General features: G+C 39.4%; 1 protein-coding gene across 1 annotated transcript; it reads right to left on the bottom strand.

The window, feature by feature from the left end:
- Positions 1 to 558: 558 nt before the first annotated feature.
- Positions 559 to 17,744, bottom strand: LOC122669449 (MACPF domain-containing protein At4g24290-like). Its single transcript, XM_043866215.1, has 7 exons — positions 17,218 to 17,744; positions 14,095 to 14,333; positions 12,826 to 13,024; positions 12,640 to 12,717; positions 12,370 to 12,553; positions 11,762 to 11,928; positions 559 to 1,420 (listed from the first exon to the last, which is right to left on the bottom strand). Exons 1-7 carry the CDS (start codon positions 17,479 to 17,481, stop codon positions 716 to 718), a joined length of 1,836 nt encoding a protein of 611 aa, XP_043722150.1. The 5' UTR covers positions 17,482 to 17,744; the 3' UTR covers positions 559 to 715.
- Positions 17,745 to 25,102: the final 7,358 nt, after the last annotated feature.

Raw genomic sequence — 25,102 nt, 5'->3', positions numbered from 1 at the left:
TCAGCAGAAAGCAGATTATCCTTATCTTACATAACATTCTGTTATGGCAGAGTCTTAAGCTCCAGGTTCTCTTTGATTTGAAACTGTTTTTCAGTTTTTGAGCCTCTGATGAGCTTCCCCGTACCGTGCTATCGCTTCTACTGTGATAGAAACTAATGACAATTCTATATGCACCAAAACATCACAACTGCAGAGTTGTGCTTCAGCTCCATTAACACTTCCCAAGTAAAACGGGATCTTTGGATTCTTATTAAGAAAACAAACAAACAAGTAAAACAAAGATGATTGGAAAACCATGGCTTCCTGATTGTCTTTGCATTTACAGAGGATTTGTATATGTACAAGAGATAAGAAGCAAACAATACTCTACTTCTAAGGAAACAAGGTTGTGTTAATTGAAAGTTAAAACTTCCAATTACATCCGACTGTCTTCTGCCCAACACATGAGGTGTAACTCATGGTTTTATCAGGGAGAATCTTCTTGGACCAACTGTGCACAAAAAACATCGGCAGCCATTTGTAACATCAGATCTCACCCTCAATCCACACAATTGTGTAGAGTTAAACAAAATGAGTCTCATCTTTGCATGCCAATTTCTGCATTTTTACAATTCTTTATCAACTCTCACTAACAAATATAATTACAATGAAAAAATCAAACACATAGATCAATCATTTATGCAGCCATTTTATATATACACCAACTATTCCTTGCTCATGAGGGATAATTTAACAAGGCAAATTTAGTTTGCAAAGCAATCTTGCCGCCTTCAATTACAAGCTTTGCAGCTGTTACCAGCCAATGTCCTGGGTTATCATGAGGACCACGCACCACCTCTGCTGTCTCAACATACCGTAATAGCTTGCGAGCATTAGCAGGCAATGGTGGACCATCGGGGTATATCCCTGAGTTCAGTTGAGCAGGCACTTGCTTTGGGGGACCTGTCACTTCACTTCGCAGGAAGGTTGTACTCAGGTTTGCAAGGAAGTTTGACTTCTGAGAAACAGCTGGTACAGTAGCCCAATCAGTCTTCCGGATGCTGCAATAGGGCAGGTAGGTAAAAAGTAGACGAAGATGAAGCACCGTCTTTGGCCACTTCCCTCTGGTGACAAGCTGGCCGCCTGTTACCACAAAAACACCATCATTTTCACCCCGCAACCATTTAGGGTCATGCTCGACAGCCAGTGTGCATATGTTTGAGTATCTCCTCCATTGGACTCGCTCCAAGTATTGACTGCTAATCTCATAGTCATCAGACCCTCTCCACTCGGATGGCCTTGATGTTTTGGAAACTGCCCACAAAGATTCTAGAATATTTGGAATACTGGACAAATGCTGTAAATGTAAGGCTAACCGGTTGCATTTTTCCCCTTCTAAATACAAGCGCAAACCAGTCACTGGCTTTCGATCAGTTGACACCTGAAATGATACTAAAGAAGATTAGGAAGAAGAAAAAAGAGAGACCACTAAAAATATGCTCTGGACATTATTTTCCATCATTGGGCTGTGATGAAGCAAATGTCTAGACCAAATTACTATGCACCAAAATAGCAAGATTCAAAACAGGCAAAGTCTGAAAAGAAATTTTCTAAGAAGCGTGTCATACTATATAAACGGTAAAAGCATTCTTCTTTTTCTGTCAAGAAAAAGTTCTCCAAGTTCATCCACCCTCAACTTTTACTATACACTTAGATTGCAAGTCTTAACATTTCCCAACTCTGTTGATCAGGGAGGCCAGGACTTCACTTCAAACTTTGGTTTCTAAAGGCAAACACACACTTCTAATTCTACCTAAAGAGTAGAATTTTGAAGAGCTTGATGAAATGCAATAATTTTCAACAGGAGCCAAGGAAGACAGCCAATATAACAGTGAGACTACTTTCAGATGATAGCCCACCTTCAACAATGTCATATCGACGTCTGAGACACATGCTGTACTACTTTGACAAAATTAATTTATCACACAACTGCCACCCTTCTTATATTACATCTGTGCTACTTATTTACCATCTGTATAATTCTCCATGTAATAGCATATTCTAAGTTTATTACTTTTATATTCTGCACTTCAAGAATAAATCAACATGTAAATAATAAAGAAAAGCGAAGAGGATGAGAAGAAGAAGAATGAGAATTGGGTAAACTTCGGAAACTTTGTAGTGTCTCACTTAATGTGAGAGCTCCACATTTCAATATATATAATGACTTAAGAGACATAATAGGAAATAAGAAAACTGAAAATACCTAAAATACCTCTAAACATATCGAGACATAAAAAAATCCCTACTAATACTCCCCCTCAAGTTGGAGCATAGATATTAATCATGCCCAACTTGTTACAAATATAATTCACTCTAACACTCCCCAAGACTTTGTAAATAAAACTGCAAGTTGTGCTCCTGTACGAACATGAGTACGTGACTAGGAGAGACTAGTCCCTGTTGCAGCTTCTCTCAAACAAAGTGACAATCTACTCAATATGTTTCGTTCTTTCATGAAACACAGAATTTGAAGCAATATGAACAGCAGCTTGATTATCACACCATAATTGCATGGGAGAATCATCCCTAAATCCAAGCTCAGTCAACAACTGTTTCACCCACATCAACTCACAAGTAACATGTGCCATGGCTCGATATTCTGACTTTGCACTCAATCTGGCCACGACAGTCTGTTTCTTGCACTTCCACAACACAAGATTTCCACCAACAAAAATATAGTAACCAGTAGTTGATCTCCTATCAATGGGAGATCCAGCCCAGTCAGCATCCGAGAAACCTTCAACACGCCCATGTCCATGATTAGAGTAAAGTAATCCACGTCCAGGAACCTTCTTGAGATACCTCAAGATACGTATAATAGCATCCCAATGAGATGTACGAGGAGCAGATAGAAACTCACTCACAACACTGACAAGAAAGGCAATGTCAGGTCAAGTCACAGTCAAATAGTTTAGTTTCCCAACTAGTCTTTAATACTTCTCAGAATCATTAAAAACATCACCAACATCAGCTGTAAGCTTTAAATTAGGACCCATAGGAGTATCCAAAGGTTTGGATCCTAACAATCTTGTCTCTGAAAGAAGATCAAGAACATACTTTCGCTGTGAGAGCGAAATTTCTTTCCTAGATTGAGTTACTTCCATATCTAGAAATTATTTCAATCTTCCCAAGTCTTCAGTTTGAAACTTCTATTGTAAATGCATCTTCAACTTCTCAATTCCTGAAGAGTCATCTCTTGTAATGACAATATCATCCACATATACAATAAGAAATATTCTTCCTGCATCAGAATGCCAGAAAAATACAGAATGGTCACTACTACAACATTTAAGTCCAAATTCTAAAACAGCTTCAATAAACCGACCAAACCAAGCTCGGGGGCGATTGTTGCAGCCTATACAAAGACTTTTTGAGCTTACACACCATCCCATACTCCCCCTGAGCAACAAATCCAAGACGTTGCTCCATTTAAACCTCCTCATGGAGATCTCCATGCAAGAATGCATTTTTAACATCTAACTGAAATAGAGGCCAATGATGTGTGACAGCAAGAGAAATTAATATACGAAATTACGAACAGAAGTAAGCTTAGCCACAGGAGAAAAAGCGTCCACATACTCAACACCATACACTTGGGCATAGCCCTTGGCAACAAGGCAAGCCAAAGAAACATCATGATTCACCTTCACCACCAAGATCCATCGACAACCAATAGCTGATTTACCAGAGAGTAAAGGAACAAGATCTCATGTTTGATTTTCCTCTAAAGTCAACAGTTCCTCAGCCATAGTAGCCCTTCAGCCAAGACTATATAATGCCTCTACAACAGACTTAGGAATAGGGTGGTGCTCAATAGTAGTCAAGCAAGTATGGAAAGTAGAAGATAAACCAAAGTAGGACACAAAGTTAGAGAGAGGATGTTGGGTACAACTCTAAACACTCTTGCGAAATGCAATAGGCACATCAAGGTTAGAAGGAACATCAAGAGAAGAAGAAGGATTATCAGGGGCAGGATCAGCCGACGAAGAAGATGCGGTTGAAGTTGGAGCGGGGGGCGCCCAAACTTTCCGAAGATGGTGCTGGTATATAACAGGAGGTGGCGACGGTGGAGGTGTTGGAGGAACCTGTGGAGCAGAAGACTAAACAACATACAAAGGAAGATCATCATCCAATTCAGAAGCAACAAAAGGAGAATCAGCATAACGGGTAGACTCAAAGAATGAAACATCAGCTGTGACAAAGTATTTATGTAACTCAAAGGAATAGCATCGATAGCCCTTTTGAGTACAAGAATAACCAACGAAGATGCATTTAAGAGCTTTGGGATCTAACTTAATGACACCTGGGCGATGATCACGAATGAAACAAACACTACCAAAAAACGTGGTGATAAGGCAAATAAGGAGCAGAAGGAAACAAGAAAGAATGAGGTATCCCACCACATAAGACAGAGGAAGGCATGTGATTGATTAGAAAACATGTTGTCAGAATAGCGTCAGCCCAAAAAGGTTTGGCCACCCTCATCTCAAATAAAAGAGACCGCGTGGCCTCCATCAAATGTTTATTCTTTCTTTCTGCCACACCATTTTGTTGTGGGGTGTCAACACAAGAAGATTGATGTATAAAGCCATGGTGAGTCATAAAATCTGTGAAAAGGGCCGAAAAGTATTCTTTAGTATTATCACTACGAAGAATGCGCAAAGGAGTACTAAATTGAGTCTAAACTTCATTCACAAAAGCACAAAAAATATAGAACTCAGAACAATTCTTCATTCAATAAAACCAAGAAACTCTGGAATAGTCATTAACAAAAGTAACAAAATAACGAAATCCCAATTTAAAGGCAACCGGACAAGGGCCCCATACATCGGAATGAACTAAAGCAAAAGGTTGATTAGACCTTTGATTGACTCTAGGAGGATAGCTTACATGGTGAAGCTTCCCAAACTGACAAGATTCACAATTTAAACTAGAGACTAAAAACGAGGATCTAAAATCCGTAAACTCTACAAGGATGGATGACCCAAACGACAATGTACTTGGTGAGGAGACACCAAACTCGAACATGTCACAGACAAAGTGTCTTCAAAAAGATACAGCCTCCCCGACTCACGACCTCTACCAATTGTCTTCTTAGTCGTAAGGTCCTAAAAGACACATGAATCATATAGAAAAAGTTACAAAACGGTTATAAGTTTTAGTAAACTTAGTAACAGGAAGGAAGTTAAAGGGAAACTCAGGTAAATAAAGAACAGAAGATAAAGATAGAGAAGGAGTGACCTGAACAGTGCATATACCAGTTACTTTAGCTAAAGAACCGTCACCTAAGGTAAAACTAGAGGACGATGCGCGAAAGGAAGAAAAAATATACCTAAGACTCTAGTCATGTGGCCCGATGCTCCTAAATCAATGATCCAGGGGTGGGAAGCAATCGAAAGACATGCAGTGGCTTTTCCTGTCTGACCAAAAGTAGCAGTAGAAGACTAGGAAAATTGAAAAATCTGGAACTGTGTAAAGCGAGCATAATCCTCATCAGACATCATCACAGTCTTACCCTCTAAATGAGAAGATGATAGAATAGTAGAATCAGTAATGGCATTTGCCATGAAGTTTCCAGTAGAAGCGTTGGATATGTCCAGTGCGACCACAATGGTGATATGTCTTCACTATGCCTGAAGAATCTGAGCCAGAAGTAGGTGCTTTCCCAGATATAGGGGCTTTGCTAGAACCACCCCGACGACCATGGCCGCCACCAGCCCCTATCCCACTACTAGGACCACGCCTAGGTGTGAAAGAGGCCAAGGTTGAACTATCCAGAATAGTAGAATCATGAGAAGTCTCACGAGATACTTGTAGAACTCGTGAAAAAGTGTCAAAAAGTGTGGCTACCTTATCACCACCAAGTATCTGGGAACGAACATAGTCAAACTCCTTCCCAAGACTACCTCGAAACCCCCTAACTGCGAGCTGCTCTCGCTGGTTCTGCATCTGTTGCACATCTGAGGTGATAGGTAGCAGGGAATTCAGCTCCTCATACATCCTCTTAAAATCAGCAAAGTATTGGTTCAAGGGGCGACCCTTTAATAAGCACTATAGAAATCTTGAGATAACTCACAGATACGAGATAAGTTGTTCTACTTAGAATATAGAACATTCAGATAATCCCATAGCTCCCTGACTGTATCAATGTGAGTTACCAGATCAACAATCTAGTTGTCCATAGAGATCAGCAGTTGTCCAAAATTGCGTACATCAACTGTATTCCATGAGGCATCACTTGCAGGTTTGGTCTTGGTCAAATGATCCTGTTGATCACTACCAATCAACACCAATCTAACAATCTTCTTCCATGGTTGGAAGTTGTTGATTCCCTCTAACTTCTTCTCAGTGATACGGTAAGATGAAGAAGACAACTTCACTGACAACATTCTTCGATGGATCAGACATTTCAACAAACACAAAGTTAACGGAATGCAACACTTACCAAAGGATGCAAAAAATAGAAGAAGACTCCTGAGAAAATCGATCTCAGCTCCTAAAATCCTGAATGTCGATCTCAACTTCCAAAACCCTGAAAGTCAACTTCAAAACCCTTAAAAGGGGAATCCAATCTTCAAACCTCAAAGTAAGGTTGATCTCCAACTCCAAATACCAGAAGAATCAATCTCTAGCCACTGTGGTGAAGAAACCAATCACAAACATGCAACCAAAACTCGATTTCAACCATAGTTGTCAAGGCGGCCTACGATGGTAGAGGGGTGCCTAAGCACTTAGGCGACAAGGCGCCCACCTAGGCAATGCCTAGGTGCCCAAGTGTTATTTTTTATTTCCCCTCTTTTCTAACATTATTTAGTATGCTACAATATGTACCTTATATCATAAAAAAATCAACATTAAGCCACATCAAGTCATAAAAAATCAATATTAAGCAACATCAAGTCATCCAAAAAATCAACATTAAGTCACATTAAGTAATAAAAATCAATATTAAGCCACATAAAATCATCAAAAATGAACATAGAACTAGAAGACAACAGAACTGAAGAAGCAAGCCATTGGAAGTTTGAAACAATCAAAACATACATTTGGTTTATATTGTTCCTAGAAAATATGATCTTATCAATAAATAAGTAAGCTGCCCTCGATTTAGAAAAGTGTTTTTGTTCTCTAAGAAGTTTGACTAATCAAATGATTTTATTTTTACATCAGACTTTTTGTATTAGGTAGAACACAACCAGGTTTCCAACAAATCCAAGATTGCTTAAATCTGATTTGTGTTGAAGGAGTTATGTTCCGGTCAAACCTTATTTGGTTGACGCGAATGCTGTCAAAACAAATGAATATTTTACCGCACTTCGGGTTTTTAGCAATGTTTTACCATATGAAGATTTATGAAATTTTTAGATTTGAGAAAAAATTCAGCATTAGAAAGTTGAAAATTTCACCTATCACCAAAAATCCAGTTTTTGTTCGTGAACTGGGGGTTAACTTTTTATCCTTTTGAATTTTATTTTTAAACTATTTTATTGGATTCAAATAGGGGGTATTTGTTTATTTATGAATAAATGAATAATATCTTAAGTAAATGAAATACAAATAAATAAGTGCCAGAACCTAGTCCGATACCAATTAAACCAGTGCAAGGCGCCCTACACTATGGCACCAGTCGCCTAGGCCCCTACAAATCCGCCTGGACGCCTAGGCAATGCCTTGACAACTATGATTCAACCCCTTTGTGCAAAAGTCAATATCAAAACCCTGACAAAATCCTGACAGAAAATCGGCTTTCAGTTTTGCCCCAAAGATTGATGCAAAAACCTTCAACAAAACTGGATTTATATGGTCGTGACTGTATTCTGCACTCCATAGATCAATCTCTACAAACAGAGAAGACCTAGTTCTCAATCTCCAGTGAGGAACTAGTCTCTAAACAGTCCGAAAATACAGCATAAGGTGCTGCAGCCCTTTCACATGAAAGCCAAAGAGCCTCTCAAGACTTTGAACTGAGATGAATCAATCAATGATGATTGAAACCTAGAAGGGGAGGAGATAAGATGCTAGGAAGTTTGTAGCAGTCCCTAGAGATCTTGCTCTGATACTGTGTAAACAATAAAGAGAAGCGAAGAGAAGAGGAGAAGAAGAAGAATGAGAATCGGGTAAACTGTGGAAACTTTGGAGTGTCTCACTTAATGTGAGAGCTCCACATTCATTCACTATATATAATGACTTAAGAGACACAATAGGAAATAAGAAAACTGAAAATACCTAGACTACCCCTGAACATACCAAGACATAAAACAATCCCTACTAAGGCAGCTTCAGTTCCCACTCCGCTTGGGATATGGTTAGACATAGAGGGACCCCTTGTCCTTGGTACAAAGTTGTTTGGTTCAAAGGGCACATCCCTCGTCACAGTCTCACAGCTTGGCGCGCTCTTGCAAACTGCCTCCCTACTCAGGCTTTCCTCATTCACCGGCACTTGCAGGTCCCTCCCAGCTGCTGCCTCTGCTGGAATGGCATTGAAGATATAGATCATCTGTTTTTCTCTTGCCCCTTCGCCGCCTCCATTTGGACCCGTGTTCTCCGGCATTGCTGGCCTAGCTGCCGTAACCCTCTTCCTCTCTACAAAGAATGGGTTTGGATTGATATGACGTTCGGAGGGAAGACGATTTGTGATTCGGTTGGCAAGCTTGCCTTTTGTGCCGCTATCTCTCACATTTGGATGGAACGCAATCTTAGAAGATGGACGTCCAAATCCCGCTCTTCGACCAGATTTGGAATGCCATCTTTTTTGATGTCTCATCTAAAGTTAGCTCCCTTCCCCACTCTTGTGTTTTGGATACTCCAAGGAACAGGCTCATTGTTGTCTCCTGGGGCCTCCCTCTTTCCTTTTTGCACCCTAGCTAGCCTCTAGCTTCGGTTGTTTGCCTTCGGGCTTGTATATTCCTTCTCCTTTCTTCGTAATTTAATTGTTATTCATCCAATTAAAAAAAAACACAACAAAAATAGAACATATTGATCATATACAGAATCAACTGCACAGATATCTATTTAACAGCTTCAGACACCAATTGGGCACTGATTACTTTCTTTTGAACTCCAAAATTTCTCACAATTTCATCATTGGGTGCAACTTTAGGAGATCATGTGTAATACACTTTAATTAAAATGTCAAATTTAGAAGGATTTTCATGAAGTGAACGCAAAATACAAAATTCAGGACAACTTAGGGTTAACCCTAAAATAAAGAATGCCCTCTTCCATGACACTTAGTTGTGATTAGTGGGTATCTTGCATTTCCTTCCGCTCGCTCATTTTCTGAAGTCGGGCCTGTTAGTCATGTTGTGATTAGGCACCCCCTATTGGTGTGTGAAGGGAGGTATCATGCCCTCTGCCGTGACAGTTAGCAGTGATTAGCGGGCTATCTTGCATTTCCTTCCGTTCACCCATTTTCTGAAATCAGGCCTGTTAGTCATGTTGTGATTAGGCACGCCTTATTGGCGTGTAGCCTTCCTTGTATGTTTGTTGTGTTTGCTAAGGGTTCTCCCCCTTTTTCCTCTTTCAGACCCTTGCCTCCCCCTTTGTAAAGGCAGGATCTTGTAGTTTGCTTGTTATTTGTTTGTCCCCCCGCCCCCTTTCTTTCCTTTGGTAATGAATTTGTATTCGTCCAAAACAACACGACTCTTTTAAAAGTAAAGAGGATCAAAGGAAACTTCAGAAAAAAGGACCATAACAAAGTGCGATTCACGCTTTTGCAGGGTACCAGGGGGTGGATTTATAACATTAGGCATTTTTTGCACTAAGTGGCCACCCTCAGACTTAACCCAGCATCTTGGTGCTGGCAGCCCAAGCTTTTAACATCACATCAAACGAAGGCCCCTGAGTAAAGGAAAGCTGAGGTAAGATTTATGCCACATAATTATCAGAGGTTAAGGATAAAAATTGGGCCGAGGTTCCTGGGCCCTTATTATAAGCTTTTCTAACTAATGCCCTAGTTGAATTACAAAACTTAAACCAAAGATTGTCTTAGCCGACTTCTAATATGAATTGACAGGAACATAACCTACAACAAAAAGCCTTTTCTATTATAGTTGGACTTGAGACTGGTCCATCAAATAGGGTCTAGTTGGAAGTATTAATGGTTATAGAAGGTTCTTCATTTTGGTCAGTAGATAAAATTGTTTGAAGTATTCATGATTTTTTCAGGTACAGCGGCATTATCATAAATAAATATTGGCTTCTGTGGGGATTTGAAATTTGGTTGTCCGGTGTGACTTTTGTAATTAATCAAATATATTTGGTGCACTAGGCTGGGCCAGCCGCCAGCTTACTCTGCATGTTCTCTTTATTTTGTTTTTCAGTTTGGGAGGTCCACTTTATGCAGCCTAATTGCCCTCCCTTCCACCAATGTGGGTTTATTGTTTTCATGGGTGGATTCCTACTGCCTCGGTAGATTCCAAGATCGTGCTTTATCTGTTTGTTTTCACTTCTCTTCAATCTTGAAGCACATCCTGACCTCCCTATTCTCCTGTTTTGCTTTTACGAAAACTACCATCAATTCATGTCTTATACCTCTTGAACTCCATTAGCGGTGAACAAACAATAAAAATTGGTTGTCTTCCCTTGAAATGCTTGTGTATAAAACCTGTTACACCTGCTAATACAAGCCGCATCAACTAGGCTTCACCAAAATTCAGACTTTCTTCAAAAGGTCACCATGATTTATTTTAGTTGTCTGGCCCTCCATAAACCTTAAATTCTATTCATTCTAGGCAGTTTAAGATCCTAGGATTTATAATTAATATTAAGCAAAACCACGGTTCAATGATATGAAATGCAGCAAGAGGAATATGTGGGTGTAGATTCAAGTCAAGGGGGAGTGAGTTTGACACGAAGTGAGGTTTTCTAGAGAAAATTGTAGCACTTGTAGCTTGGGCTGAATATGAAAACTAGGATTAGGGGTTGATTTTGAGATGTAACTCGTTAAGATGATAGAAAAATGGGAAAACTAAGTCGAGAAGCTGCAGAGGGTGGACCTTGGAGCAACTGTAAGGTTGCCCCATTGTGACCAAGTGGTCATGGGTTCAAGTCTCAGGAAACAGCCTCTCCGCAAAGCTGGGGTAAGGCTGCGTACATTATGACCCTCCCCAGATCCCGCAGCAGTGGGAGCCTCATGCACTGTGTATGCCCTTTTTTAAAGTTGACAAGCTGCCCAGTGGGGGGAGGGGAAGATTAGTGCTAGGAGGACCTTAGGGTCAGCTATCTAGTAGACTCAACCCCCCCCCCACCCACCCTCCAAAAAAAAAATGCACTGCCCAAGCATGGTATATCATATTTCAATACCTTTTTTTGTAGGGAACTCTTAGGCCCAATCCACTTCCGGGTCCTCTAGATGGCTGACCCTTGGCCCCCTAGAAATTTCCCAGAAAAGAAGATTAACATTTTGAAGAGATCTTCAATATACGGATTTAGGTCTGCAAAATATAAAGGTTCAGAAAATACTAGAATCTAGGGACTTGTATTTTCTCTAATCAGCAGTTATTCATTCCTGTAATTCACTTGACTGACTAGTATAACTATTCTCTTTTACCATTCTCTTCACTCTTTGAGAAAAATTTCTATGGACCAACACTATCTCCTACATTGTTCACTCTATAACACTCTTTAAATATTACAGATAAAAGACGGGATTAAATTACAACAAAATACCAAATAAAGAATATCGCAATATTTACCAAAGACACTGCAGCAGCCATACCTGGGTGGAGCTGACACGAAGCTTGGGACCCATGATTCGAAACTGCAAGGCAGGACCGGAAACCTTTCTTCTTTGAGGGCCAAGAGGCAGCTCAGAAAACATAGGTGCATATTGAAGAGGAACTTGAAACTCCAAAAAGTACCGTAAATCCTCTGGCGGGGGTTTATCTGATCAAGCATCAGGGTATCGTTTATCAGCAGAAAGCAAAATATAATTGAACAATTTATTCGGACCACATTCATTTGGTGCAAAGCTAAAATAAGCCAAATGACAGAATATCATTACTCATACAGAAGGTAGGGGGGAAGGTGGGGGATAAGGAATTCCCAAAAGCCACAACCCGACAAAGCTGTGAACTGGACACACTCACACAAGAGGCATTCAGGATTCAGAAACATAAATTTAATTTGTCATAATGGAACTCCACTGTTCCATCCATGTCATCGTAGTCATAATATACAATCTTTTTCCCTATCCTAAATATTCTAATGGACAGAATGCACCAAAAAATTCCCTGCCAGGGCAGCTACGCAGTACCAATAGCAATCAATATAAACTACAGAAAAATGCAACATAAATATCCACCAATTTGGCTTCTAGGAACTCACAGCGAAGATAGAGATTGATTGCATGACTGAGATAGCCACTGCCCGGAATCCCAGTAAGAAGAGAAGTAATAGGCACAAACTTGAAGAGTATAACATCAGGGTTAGAAGGAACTGTCTGTAGCCAGTCGCAGTGACTATACAAAAATGCATTCCCTCCCCTTTTGGAGCAAATGATGGTGAGGCCCTGTATAGATTAGGTCAAAATATGTTTAAACCTGAAGAAAACACATGAGTCCAGAGCAGAAAGCAGATACAAGGTGCTGGACTCACATCCTTGCTTGATGATTCTGAAATGCTGGTCAAATGCATGGTATTTGACTGCAAGATACGGTAGAAGACCTCCGGAACCTATACGAAAAGAAACAAAATTGTCAAAGTAAACCAGGGGAGGAGCAGAGGCTTTGGCTAGAGAAGCAAAACATTAAAGTGAATAGTGAAAAAAAAAAAAAAAAAAACCTTCTGCTTGGCATCTCTGGTTTTCCCTAGTGGCAAGGGCCTCCTTCCATCTGCAAACAGGCGATCTCCAAGATCCTCCAAGTATCCTTTGAGATCAGCTGGAGGAACCGATGAAAAGGGCTTTTGTCTAACACAAACTAGATCCTGACCTCCAACGCCCATTCCTACAATTATGTGTGTCCCATATGTCTGGATGAACCTGATAAGGCAAGTATCATTAGAATTTAAGTACAAAATCACCAAGACAGGTTATGATCCTGCTGACTCCAAGATATCTTTTTTTTTTGTTTTCTTTTTTCTTTTAACAGTAAAGAAGAACAACAGGACCTTAACAGTAGAGACCCCAAAGTATCTATGCTGAGTATTTGATTGGCAAACTAGATCTTACTGATGCAAGTCCAAGTTCCAAAGAGGGGAAGGTAATCAAACTTGACTAAATTATTAATAAGGAATCAAGGAAATGAAAAAGAGCTTCAGGAGCACCCAGAGATCCAAGTGGGGAACCTCTAAGCAGCCACTACTCAATTGAGGCTGCCTTCAACAATCTGGAAGAAAATCAGGGTCTAATCTGGTCATGAAGTATTCCACTAATATAAAAAACTGGAAGATAATTGGATCTCTAGATCAAGGATTAAAGTTTAGCAAATCTGGACTATCTCAGAGAGAGCTTCTGTGTTTGTCAGTTCTTGAAAGTGGATTTCCTAGCGAGAAACAAATTCAATATTATTAGCCCATTTGGACCCACATGTTAGAGTTAAAAACAAAATTTTTTTGTTATGTTCTCCTAGAAATTAGTAAATCGATTATACGGTTTAAACGTGTGTCAATTGGATTAATATAGGTCTTGTAAAATGAAAGTATTTGTGGACATCCAAGATTTCCACCCTTTTAGGTTAGCAATCAAAATTTAGCACCTAGAGTTGTAAGCAAAGTCCTTAGGCCTTCATTTATTTTCTCCCTTTCCCAGCTTCAATATTATTATTCACACCAACTCTCCTCTAGTTCACTGACTACTTTTACCAACCCAAAACTATGTTTCTTGAGATCATTAGGATGGAATTTATTTTACTAGTCTACTTCCCTTAACTAGTATAGGAAGTGTATACGTCCTAGCATCAATGTCCTCATGGTTCGTAATGAAAAATCCTATAATTCCAATAAAGTAGTTAATCAATAGTTAAAACACCAATAGATATATTTTGATCTCAAAACTGACATCCAAGAAATACCCCATGCTCAAAAACAACAACCAAAAAAAAAGACAACTACCTTGCTAATGATGCTGGGTCCCAGATAGATGGGACAGCTTTCTTTACTTTCTCTTGGAGAAGTAATGGAGATGCCGTTAGGTGCAAATAATACAGTGAAACAAAGTAACCGTCAAAAGCGAGGTGTTTAGTGTCTGTGGCATCCTGCAACCAGGCTCCACTTAATTCAAAAATAGAATTAAAATATCCTGAAGGAACCTTCCCTTGTATCGAAGATTTCTGATTGAGTAACTCTGACATCTGCAGGGGAACAATAAGGAGCCAAATAGATCACAACATAGAAGACAACAGCGAGTATACAACTCAAAAGACATTATGTGGAAAGTATTCACAGATAGAAAAAGGAATTTAAAATAAAAAAAAAAGAAGAAGAAGAAAAGGAACTATTGGCACCAACTAAAATTCAAAGGCAAACAAAATCCAACAATTTATTCACTTTAACCACACAATAAGTAGCACCACAAAAGGTAGGATATGCCCTGAAGGAACCATGATGATAAAAAACAGTGTTTTCCTACTTATTAAGCAAAAGTAGTAATCTCTTTCGGTCTTTCCTTTTAATTGGTCAGTTAGACGGACTAGAAAACATGATCTCATCAACAATTGAGCCATAGTATCAACTATCAACCCACCATAAGATGTAAATCTCTTGTTTGATGGAAAGTGAGAGGTATCCTAAACCATGCTAATACAGCAAAAAAAGATACAGATTCACAAGTGAGCTGTCCAACACCAATTGCTGTCAGCAGTAGTTATTGTAATCTAGTGGCACCACTCCAGTGCCTGCATTTGTATTGACTATGAAGATTCTAAGCAGTGACTGAATTCGAATTGATTTTGAAGAATCTAAGATTACTATCCAACCCCACCTTTAATTGCAAATTCAAGCTTTTCAACATGGTTACTGCAGATACGACATTACCAAGTCAGAATTCCTGACACAGATAGTGGGGTACAAGATAAGGACCATTGGCAAAAGTAAGTTTTCTCAGAAGGAACTCCTTTTCTTTTGTTCAATATTCAGCACATAGTATTTCCAATTTCAAAATATCCCAACAGCCAGATCATCAGCTCAGAGAAGGCTGACAACACCAATGAAGTTAGAAAAATGCTGGGATTGTCCCCTGTCCTGTAGTTTGGGGAATTTGCAAAGAATTAAATGCTTGATGGTTGGGAATCATTGTAAGGATGCTAACACGAGGTTACCAATCAGTAAACAGATCCAAGAAATATTGGATCGAAGTGAAACAGTGCTATCGATTTGCGCAAACAACTTAATCAGTATCTAAAAGGTGGAAATAGAAATCTTATTCTACTGAAGACCTTGCATTCAATGGATGAATATCAACAGCATAAGCCTATAGATGAAGGAGGAGGGCTAGGTTAAAGGTCAAAACGACCAGTCAGAATGTTCAAATTAAATGTGGAGGAGCAATTAGAGGAAATCCAGTGTTGAAAAGATGTGAAATACTCCTAGGTAACAATGGCAACCTGATACCAGCTGTCCTTCATCACTACGAAAAATAAGATCTGAGTGCTTTCAAAGAATTGTCCATTTTTGCAACTGAACACTCTCTCTAGTCTCTAGCACAAGTCATATGAAGATAATGGGAATTAAATGGAACTCATGATTGCTCCATTGCTGTTAGGACAACAATATCCAAATACACTTGGTTCAGTTTCCCACTCAAATTTCCAAAAAAAATGGTTTTTTTTTCTCAAGGTCTAAAGCCCAAGTCCCAACCTTCCTCCTCCCACACCCCCAAAGGGGGGGGGGGGGGGGGGAAGAAGAAATAAGAAGCGAATAAGACGTCTGCAAGTTCTTCTGTTGCTCACTACTACATTATTTGTGAAAACTTGTCTCCTACCTCATTTTTTTCATTTCTCAATGTCACCTCAATCTGATGGCTTCTCAAGATATGGATGACCATCCAATCCATTGTGACCCAGAGGCAGCGGGTTCGAGTCAGGAAACAGCCTCTCCGCGAAGCAGGGGTAAGGATGCGTACATTATGACCCTCCCCAGACCCCACAGTGTCAGGAGCCTTGGGTACTGCATACGCCTTTTTTTACTGGTCAGACAGAAACCTGGATTCTAGCTCCAAGTTGGATTACAATATGAACGTGGTTTAGTAAATGTAAATTAATCCAGACTTGTATCAGACATGATGAAGTTTAAGAGGAAACTGAAAAAGAACAAGTAACTTCTCCTGGAGAAGAAACAGTGACACTCAACCATTATAACTACTTCCTTCCCCCCCCCCCCCCAACCAAATTTCTGAGTTGATGTACTTCTTTTCTTTTTTCCGTTCTTACTCATTTCTCCTCTTTCCCTCTTTGGAGATCAACCCCTTAATTTTCAGCTTCCTCATATTCTTATCCAATTCTAATAAAGTTCTTTGGCCGACTTTCCAATCAAAGGAGGAGAGATGGAAGACAAAGTGATTACTGCACAGCAGTCTTCCCCTACACTATTATCACCTTCAAGTAAATGGTGATGGCTCAATTCAATGAATTATCATTGGTGTTGAAAAGAAAGGAAACTCTGATGTTCTTTTGTTCCTCCAGCTACTTCATTGAATGGGTGATGGCTCAATTCTCTCCACGTCAAACACACCAATTATTTCCTTACGATCAGCTTAGGTGATGCAAATAGAATTGGATTTATACTGTACTCACAGAAGTTAGTAGTTAATTATTCTTGGTTGATTGCAATTCATGAGTCGTTTGTCGGAGAAGTCCCTGCTCTTGCGTTTACATGAAATGAGTTTTCAGCTCTATTGCTGTTTGATTGCAAATGATAAGTCCTTTACTGGAAAAGTCCATAAATGGGTTTTGTTGCAATTGCATAATTACACGAAATTCCATTACAATTTCACTTCCTCTGACATAGAATACCATCGAAGTCCAATTAAGCATTTATTTCCTCTTGCTTAAGACTTAATCCAAGCAAACACCCATTGCCGTAAACGAATTCTTATAATACAAAAGACAAATTTTGAACAACGGACCTAGCTCAACCTCATCGGTATAATACAGATAAACCCAAAATCCAATCAAATAAACAAAATCAGGAAAAAAGAAAAAAAAAAAAACAGAAGGGGGATGGGGCAAAGAAGTTGACCTGATTGAACTCGAGCACATCAGATTGGAAGCGAACAGTATCCCCTTTATCACACCTGATATCATTGGACACATTCTCAATCGTCTTCCCACCAGGAATCACAATGTCTCTCGTGTTCGCCTCATTGATGACCACCAACCGTTCACCTGGATTCCCCTTAGCGAACTTCACTCTGAAATCGTTGGTCAAATCGAACCCTAACCCTAGAGACTGCACTGCCCTAAGCTCAATCGGCAGTTCTCGCTCCTCCATTGCTTCGATCATCTCTGAATAAGAGAAGATGAAGCAAAAGAAGAAGAAAAAGAAAAGGAGATGCAGAAACAGAAGAAAAAGAAGAAGAAGAAGAGGAGACGCAGAAGAAGAAAGAGAGAAGGCGTGAGGATGGTTGAGCTGACTATCTAGGGTTTCTGGAAGAAGGGGGGTTTAAAGGACGATGACGTGGTTCTCTGGTTGTAATTGCGTCGCCTAGCGTTGACCTTTAGCGGTGCCATTCGCGACTTCTGCGGATTGATGATTTGAATTTGAAAATCTTCCTCTTTACCAAAAAAAAAAAAAAAGAATTTGAAAATCTTCCCCCAGCAGATACAGGCATGGAATGGGAGATTATTTATTTTTTATATATTGGGATATTTATATATTTATTTATATTTGGGATTTATATGAGATTTGAGATGAGATTACCTGATCTGACTCTAGCTTTCAAGGTTTCTTAAGTTTCTGTCTCGGTTATTACCAAAAAACAAAGGTTTCTGTCTCGGTTATCCTTCTTAAGAAGGAAATCGACTTTGACTTTATGTTTTATTAGGCAAAACGCTAAGAGGAGAGATGGTGACGTCTCACTCCTTTATTTCCTTTTTGTAAGTTTCACACGTGAACGACTTACACGAATGTCACCACTCAGACCTGATCAGTTCTTGCTTCCTTCCTGGAACATTCGTTCGTGAATGGAGAGAGAGTGCAGAACGTCACGTCCCTCCGGTCGAGGCTGGTACGCGCTGGAGTGGGAGCGTGACAGCCTGACAGCATGGCATTTTATGCTACACAGACGAACGGTAGTAAATACCTGTGGGATTCTTATGAAAGAGCAGTACTACATCGTGCGGTATAACAGAGACCTTGTGGTACAATGAGTCTTACATGATGCACATGGCCTTTACAATCATTATATGATACAGTATTATATTATACAATACAGTAACTGCATAGGATAAAAATTCAATGTCTACATAGGGTTGACTGCTGATTTAGTAGCAGCCGTCAATCACGTAGATTGGTCAGGTCAGACGAAAAAAGGTAGCTTAATCCAAAATGATCTGCTCCAATGGGAGTGTATTCTTTTTGTTGGTGGGAATGGGGGTGTATTCAATGAACTTATTAGAAGTGTCTCTGAAATCGAAAAACATTACAAACAACCGACTAAGCTCCATTATTATGCATTAGAGGTGTCATGGCATTCTTGTAAATTTTTATAACTCCAAACCGTGATTTTACCCACTTTATTGGACTGAAAAAATTCAATAGTGACATAGGTGCAGTATGTAAGGGGTGTCAACCGGTCAAACCTAATCACTTCCCACAAATTTAAGGCCTCACATTGTTTTCGTGCGTACCTTATTGGTTAGGGTACGGACACATTTCTATTTGATTGGTTGGTTACCGGTACATAATTAGACTCAAGATAATCAGGCCTTTTAATCGGGCTACAAACGGTCCTTAAATGGCCATAATAGGCTATGATCGAGTGAAATGGATTTAAATGGGCTAATCGAACTATAAATTGATGATTATCAGTCGATCACAATATTCAATAGGTCTCGGTCGGGCTACCGTTAGGACACCATCTCGCACTGGATATCAATTTGTGCTTAAGCCCAACACTTTCAATAATAGATCGAGCCAGTCTCAGGCTTCAACTGTTCGATTTAGGTCTGGCCTACGGTGCAGGCCAACATTTGACACCCCTAGGTGTAAGATCCTCCATAACATTGTCCCACCCATATCCACCATTGTTTGCCACATGGCAAGTGGTGAACTCCACAATGTTCACCTACTTTGGTGAAAATTAACATTTCTCTTCTTTATACATCCCAAGTATAGTAGTTGAGGACATATAATCAGCTACAACATAGTTAACTAATGAATCATCAATAGAGATAATCTAAAGTTTCACTAGCTTTTGCAACTATGTTTTCAGTTACAGTAGTAATCATTTTCTTCAATTAAGATTGATTTTTGGAGGCTTATGGATAATGTCTCATTTTTTTTTATTTCAAAACAATTTTCCTCTCGCTCCATATATTTCGTAGTAGCCACAAAATTTTAGTTATTCTTTATCTTATTTTGGGGTTAAAATTGATAGATATGCTCAACATATTTAGTCTCTATAAAGGAAATTGATATGACTCACAACATTAGGGAAGACAGTAACATTTCAATTGTGCCTTGTCAGATGATATGACCCTTTATTTTTTGGTATGGCTTACGCAATTAATACTAACGTGATAATTGTATAAAGCCACTCACAGATACAATTAATTTTACGGGATAAAGTTCTCTAAACTAGGGGTGCTGGGTGCGCCCAGACACATGGAGAGTGGGTGAAATGAATGGCCTGCCCCTGATGACCCAAACCCCACCCATGTCCCGCCCCATCTGTCTAGGCACAACCTATGCCTAGATACACTCCCAGACAAAGAACGTGTGCCGCTTTACTTTACATTGTGAAGTCCATCAGCTCCCTTAGTGGCAAGTAAAGTGTAGAGCATAAATAAAATCAATTTTGAAATGAAAACGGAAAGTTTTGTAATTCTGATTGCGTATCCTACCTAAAACTTTTATCATATTTAGTAATTATATAAAATTCTTATCATATTTAGTAATTATATTTTTATATGTGTTATTTTACTTTTAAATTTTAAAAAATTGATTATATAGTAAAGTAAAATTTAATAATCAAATTAGAATATTTTGGATAAGATTTATTGAATTGAGTTAAAATAAGAAATTAGGTTGACTTAAGTATAAATATTAGGAACAATAAAATAGTAGAGAACTAAAATAAGGTGATTAATAGCTTTGTGAAGTTTTTAAATCTAATTTTATGCCCTTATGGAGTTAACAAAATGATTGAATCTCAATCTTCTCTAAATATTCTCCCCTCTTTTAGATACATCTCTTAACAAAATATTCCATAAATCTTAAGTATGATCTCTCTTCGTCCCAATTTTAAATAGAGAAATGAACACTAAGAGAAAACTATGGTTGCAATGACTCTTCCCGCACCCATGGAGAAAGGTTACAAACACAAATATATAAATTGATGATTATCAGTCGGGTCACAATATTTAGTGAGTCTTGGTCGGGCTACCGTTGGGCCACTACCTTGCATTGGAAACATCTGATTATTAATCAATTGAAGCTTAATCCCAACACGTTCAGTAATAGATTGAGCCAATCTCGGGCTTCAACCGTTCGATTCAAGTCCAGCCTACCGGCACAGGCCAACGTTTGACACCCTTAGGTATAAGATCCTCTATAACATTGTCCCACCATTGTTTGCCACATGGCAAGTGGTGAACTCCACATTGTTCATCTAGTTTGGTGAAAGTTAACATCTTCCTTTGTAAGTACCACGGTCCTCGGGACGAGGGTTCCTCAGCCTTATGGCGATAAGGATTGGTTTCGATGAGTAATGGCATATCGTTCCGACATATCATCATGGGGATTGGGATCATACTTCATAAAGAAATTGAGTCACCGCCTAGGATTAGGGCCTAGGACCCAATGGGTGTAACCCCATCTGGGATCAGCGGAAAGAGCTACATGATTCCATATGGTCTGGCCAGAGATTCAGTGTAAGTAGTCAGGTTACGAGAGTGGAAAGGTATTAGGCACCCACCTCGTCCGAATAAACCGGTCTTTCTACTAGATGCTTGTTTTTTAATAGTCTCCCTTAATAATACATCATATATTAACATGCAAAGCTAGATTTTGATGTACTAAACATGACAAAGAAAGAAAAAAATCATTTACTATGTACACTAAAGCAAGTTACTTTAATGGTCTACATTATGCCAAAAATAATAAGAAGGAAAGAGACAAATACCTGTCAAGAAATACAATAAATAAATGAAAATGTACCAAATACGAAATATGCAATGTCCCACAGCTCAGGTGGAGACGGACGATCGGCTTGCCTCTCTCTTGTCGGACAGAGTAAGGACTACATGAGATGGGTTTCGTTACTCAGACTTCGGACAGAGCAACGGCTGTATAAGGGATTCTCGTTATCTGTATACAGACAGAATAATGGCTATAAAAGGAGGCTTTTGTTATCCGTATGCAAACGGAATAACATCTTGACTAGGAGGTGAGCGCTCTTCACTCAAGCGGGTAATCGATGGATCTACCCACAACTCGAAATATTGCTCAAAACTCACTTACAAAGGCTTAAAAGAGGGCAAAAACTGAACTGGGAGGGTCTCCTTAGGCTTGGAATCCATGAAATGAGGGGAGGGGGACCCTCCTATTTATAGGGGGTACCCCACTTCTCACGGCACCGGATAAGCCCTCCACGGTGTCGTGGAGGACCTCAACGGCACCGTGGAGGACCTATCCATAGCGCTGTGGATGACGTCAGCAGGCTCACTTCACAGCCCCCCACGGTGACGTGGTTTTTTGCCATGCTGCCAGGGGAGGCCTCCACAATGCCGTGGGGGACTGACCACGGCGTCGTGGACAGTTTGGGCCATTCCTCCTACTTTTTGGGCCTTAAATGGGCTTCTTTGGTTGGTTTAGGTTTGTCTGGTCCTATTAGGCTTCTTTCTTTGAGTTTTATCTTCCCTTTTGACTCTTCATAAAATTTTCCATCGAAGACCGCCGTGGCTGGGGAAGGCGAGCAGTAACTCCTTCAGCATTTGGTAAAAGGGTCTTATAAGTTATTTTAGGGATGTTCGGGTGATTTGGCTTAGATGTAGGGACAAGACTCCTTCTTGAAGAGATACCGATGTCTATCCGTGTCCTGTTGTCATCATCACTGGGGGGGGTGACAAAATTTAATGTCTACACCCTTCTTTATATATCTCAAGTGTAGCTGTTGAGGACATATAATCAGCTACAACATAGTTAACTAATGAATCATCAATAAAGATAATCTAAAGTTTCACTAGCTTTTGCAACAATACTTTCATTTATTGTAGCAATCATTTTCTTCAATTAAGATTGATTTTTGGAGGCTTAAGGATAGTGTCTCATTTTTTTTCTTCTTTCAAATCAATTTTCCTCTCTCTCCATGTATTACGTAGTTGCCACAAAATTTTTGTTGTTCTTCATCTTACTTGTGGGTTAGATAGATATACTCAAGATATTTAATCTCTATAAAGGAAATTGATATGACTCACAGCATTAGGGAAGACGAAAACATTTCAATTGAGTCTTGTAGATGATATGATCATTTCTTTATGGAATAATGGATGGACACGCATGTATGGCTGACGTAGTACTAATATGATACTTGCACAAAGCCACTCATAGATACAATTAACTTTACGAGATAAAGTTCTTTGCACTGGGGTTACAGGGTGCGCCTAGACACATGGGGAGTGGGTGAAATGACCGGCCCCTATTTCCCAAACCCCACCCATTTCCCACTAAATGTGTCAGGGTGCAGCCTGCGCCTAGATGAGCTCCCTGACAGAGAACATGCGCCCCTTTACTTTACATTGTGAATTCCATAGCTCCATTAGTGGCAAATAAAGTGCAGGGAATGTAAGTAAGCTCAATTTTGATATGAAAATGGGAAGTTTTGATAATTATGATTGCGTATCCTACCTAAAACTCGAATCATATTTGGTAATTATATAAAACTCTTATCATATTTAGTAATTATATTTTTATATATATTATTAAAAAATTTATGAAACACCCCCTGAAAATGAGCCGATACTTAGATCACCCCCTCATATTTGAAAATACTCAGATCACCCCCTCTACACTAACGGTGTTAGTCTGCTATTAGTTATTGGTGTAAAAGGACTATTTTACCCTTGTACATTGAAAAGACAATTTTAACCCCAAAATCAAGTGGGATGAAGGACTAAAGTGTTTCACCTTCTCCAAGTGTCATATCTTCTCCTTCTCCATCTCCATCTCCGACCAACCTGCATCTTCAGGCAATTGATTAATAAAAGTCCTTAGAGGAGGCGACGATGTCTCATCTTCCTTCCTCAAAACTTCTGTACATGTCGCCAGACTTACCGGGGTACCATTGATCTTATGAGGAGCATGGGCATTTGTCTTAACCTGCAAACCACCGGAAGAAGAAGCAAATTTCGACTTAATTCCTCGACTATCCAAATTGTCTGATGCTCCTCCAAGCACCATTGATGTCTTCCCCGATGATGCCTGGGTAATGGGGAAGAATGCTGAGCTGGCGGCTGCGGCAACCATGATGGAAAGAATGAGACCGTCCAACGTAATTAAAAATTTCACGCAGATCAGAACACTTCCACGAATGATTCTCACATCAAGTGCCCAAAATATGAAGTCAAGTCTCAAATATTAGAACATTCACCATAATCCATCAGTTTCTGACATTTTTCATCTGCAAACAATGTAAGAAATATTTCAAGCAGAAGCTCGAAAGAACCACACAAAGCTTCTCCGTTTCTGCTCCTTCCAGTAGAATATTTTGAACAGAGAGAGAGAGAGAGAGCAAGGCTAAATGCGGCGGATCTCAAAGGATAGAAATAATTCCAAAGAAATGCTAGAAGACTTGAACCACCGCCACCGCCGCTGTCGTCTTCGAGAGAGAGAGAGAGAGAGAGAGAGATGGAGATGGAGAGCAGGTGGCCACTCCGGTAAACCGCAAGGGTTTTTGAAACCCCTGTAAATCGCAAGGGTTTTTTTCCGATATCCTTCGCCGGCATACTGGTCGCCGTATGAGGTTATCCCTTCGTCGGGAGTTGTAGAGCAGGTGGCCACTCCGGTTAACCACGATTTGCAGGTTTCTACCTGCAATTTTGAAACCCTATAAGTTGTAGAGATTAAGTTGTAGGTCATGTGAGGAAGAAGATGGATATTGGGGGTTTTAGGCTCAAGGGTAAAATAGTAACTCTACATTTGGGGAAGAAGGAGAGGGAATATTCCCTCTCTGATTCCTTATTTTAATTAAGAAAAAAAAAAAAGAGTACATGTTAGGTTTTTAGATCTAAGGGTAAACTAGAAATTATACTCTTCTCAAGGGTAGTTTAGGGTTTTCAAAAAATTTAACTAGCTGACTTCATCAGTTAACTAACGGTAGGGTCTAATTTGAGTATAGGGCTCTAATGCAGGGGGCGATTTGAGTATTTTCAAATATGAAGGGGTGATCTGAGTATCAGCTCATTTTCAGGGGGTGTTTCATAAATTTCCCTATATTATTTTACTTATTTTACTTTTAAAATTTTGATTATAAAGTAAAATAAAATTTAATAACCAAATTCGAATATTTTGGATAAGGTTTATAGAATTGAGTTAAAATAAGAAATTAAGTTGACCTAAGTTTAAATATTAGGAATAATAAAATAGTAGAACTAAAATGAGGTGATTAATAGTTTTTCAAAATTTTTTAATCTAATTTATACTCTTATACAGTTAACAAAATGATTGAATCTTAACCTACCCTAAATTTTCTCCCCTCTTTAAGATACATCCCTTAACAAAATATTCTATAAATCTAAAGTATGATCTCTCTTAGTCCCAACTTTAAATAAAGAAATGAACACAAAGAGAAAATCATGGTTGCAATGAGTCTTCCCACCGATATATATACAAGTGTCGTGCCGCTATCATATATATATATGATAGCGGCACGACACTTGTATTGCTCTCCCACAACCCTGTTCAT

The sequence above is a fragment of the Telopea speciosissima genome, chromosome 7 (assembly GCF_018873765.1).
Source record: "Telopea speciosissima isolate NSW1024214 ecotype Mountain lineage chromosome 7, Tspe_v1, whole genome shotgun sequence".
In the NCBI taxonomy this organism is placed as follows: domain Eukaryota; kingdom Viridiplantae; phylum Streptophyta; class Magnoliopsida; order Proteales; family Proteaceae; genus Telopea; species Telopea speciosissima.
The sequence above is the reverse complement of the archived record's forward strand: the minus strand, read 5'-3'. Positions and strand labels throughout refer to the sequence as shown.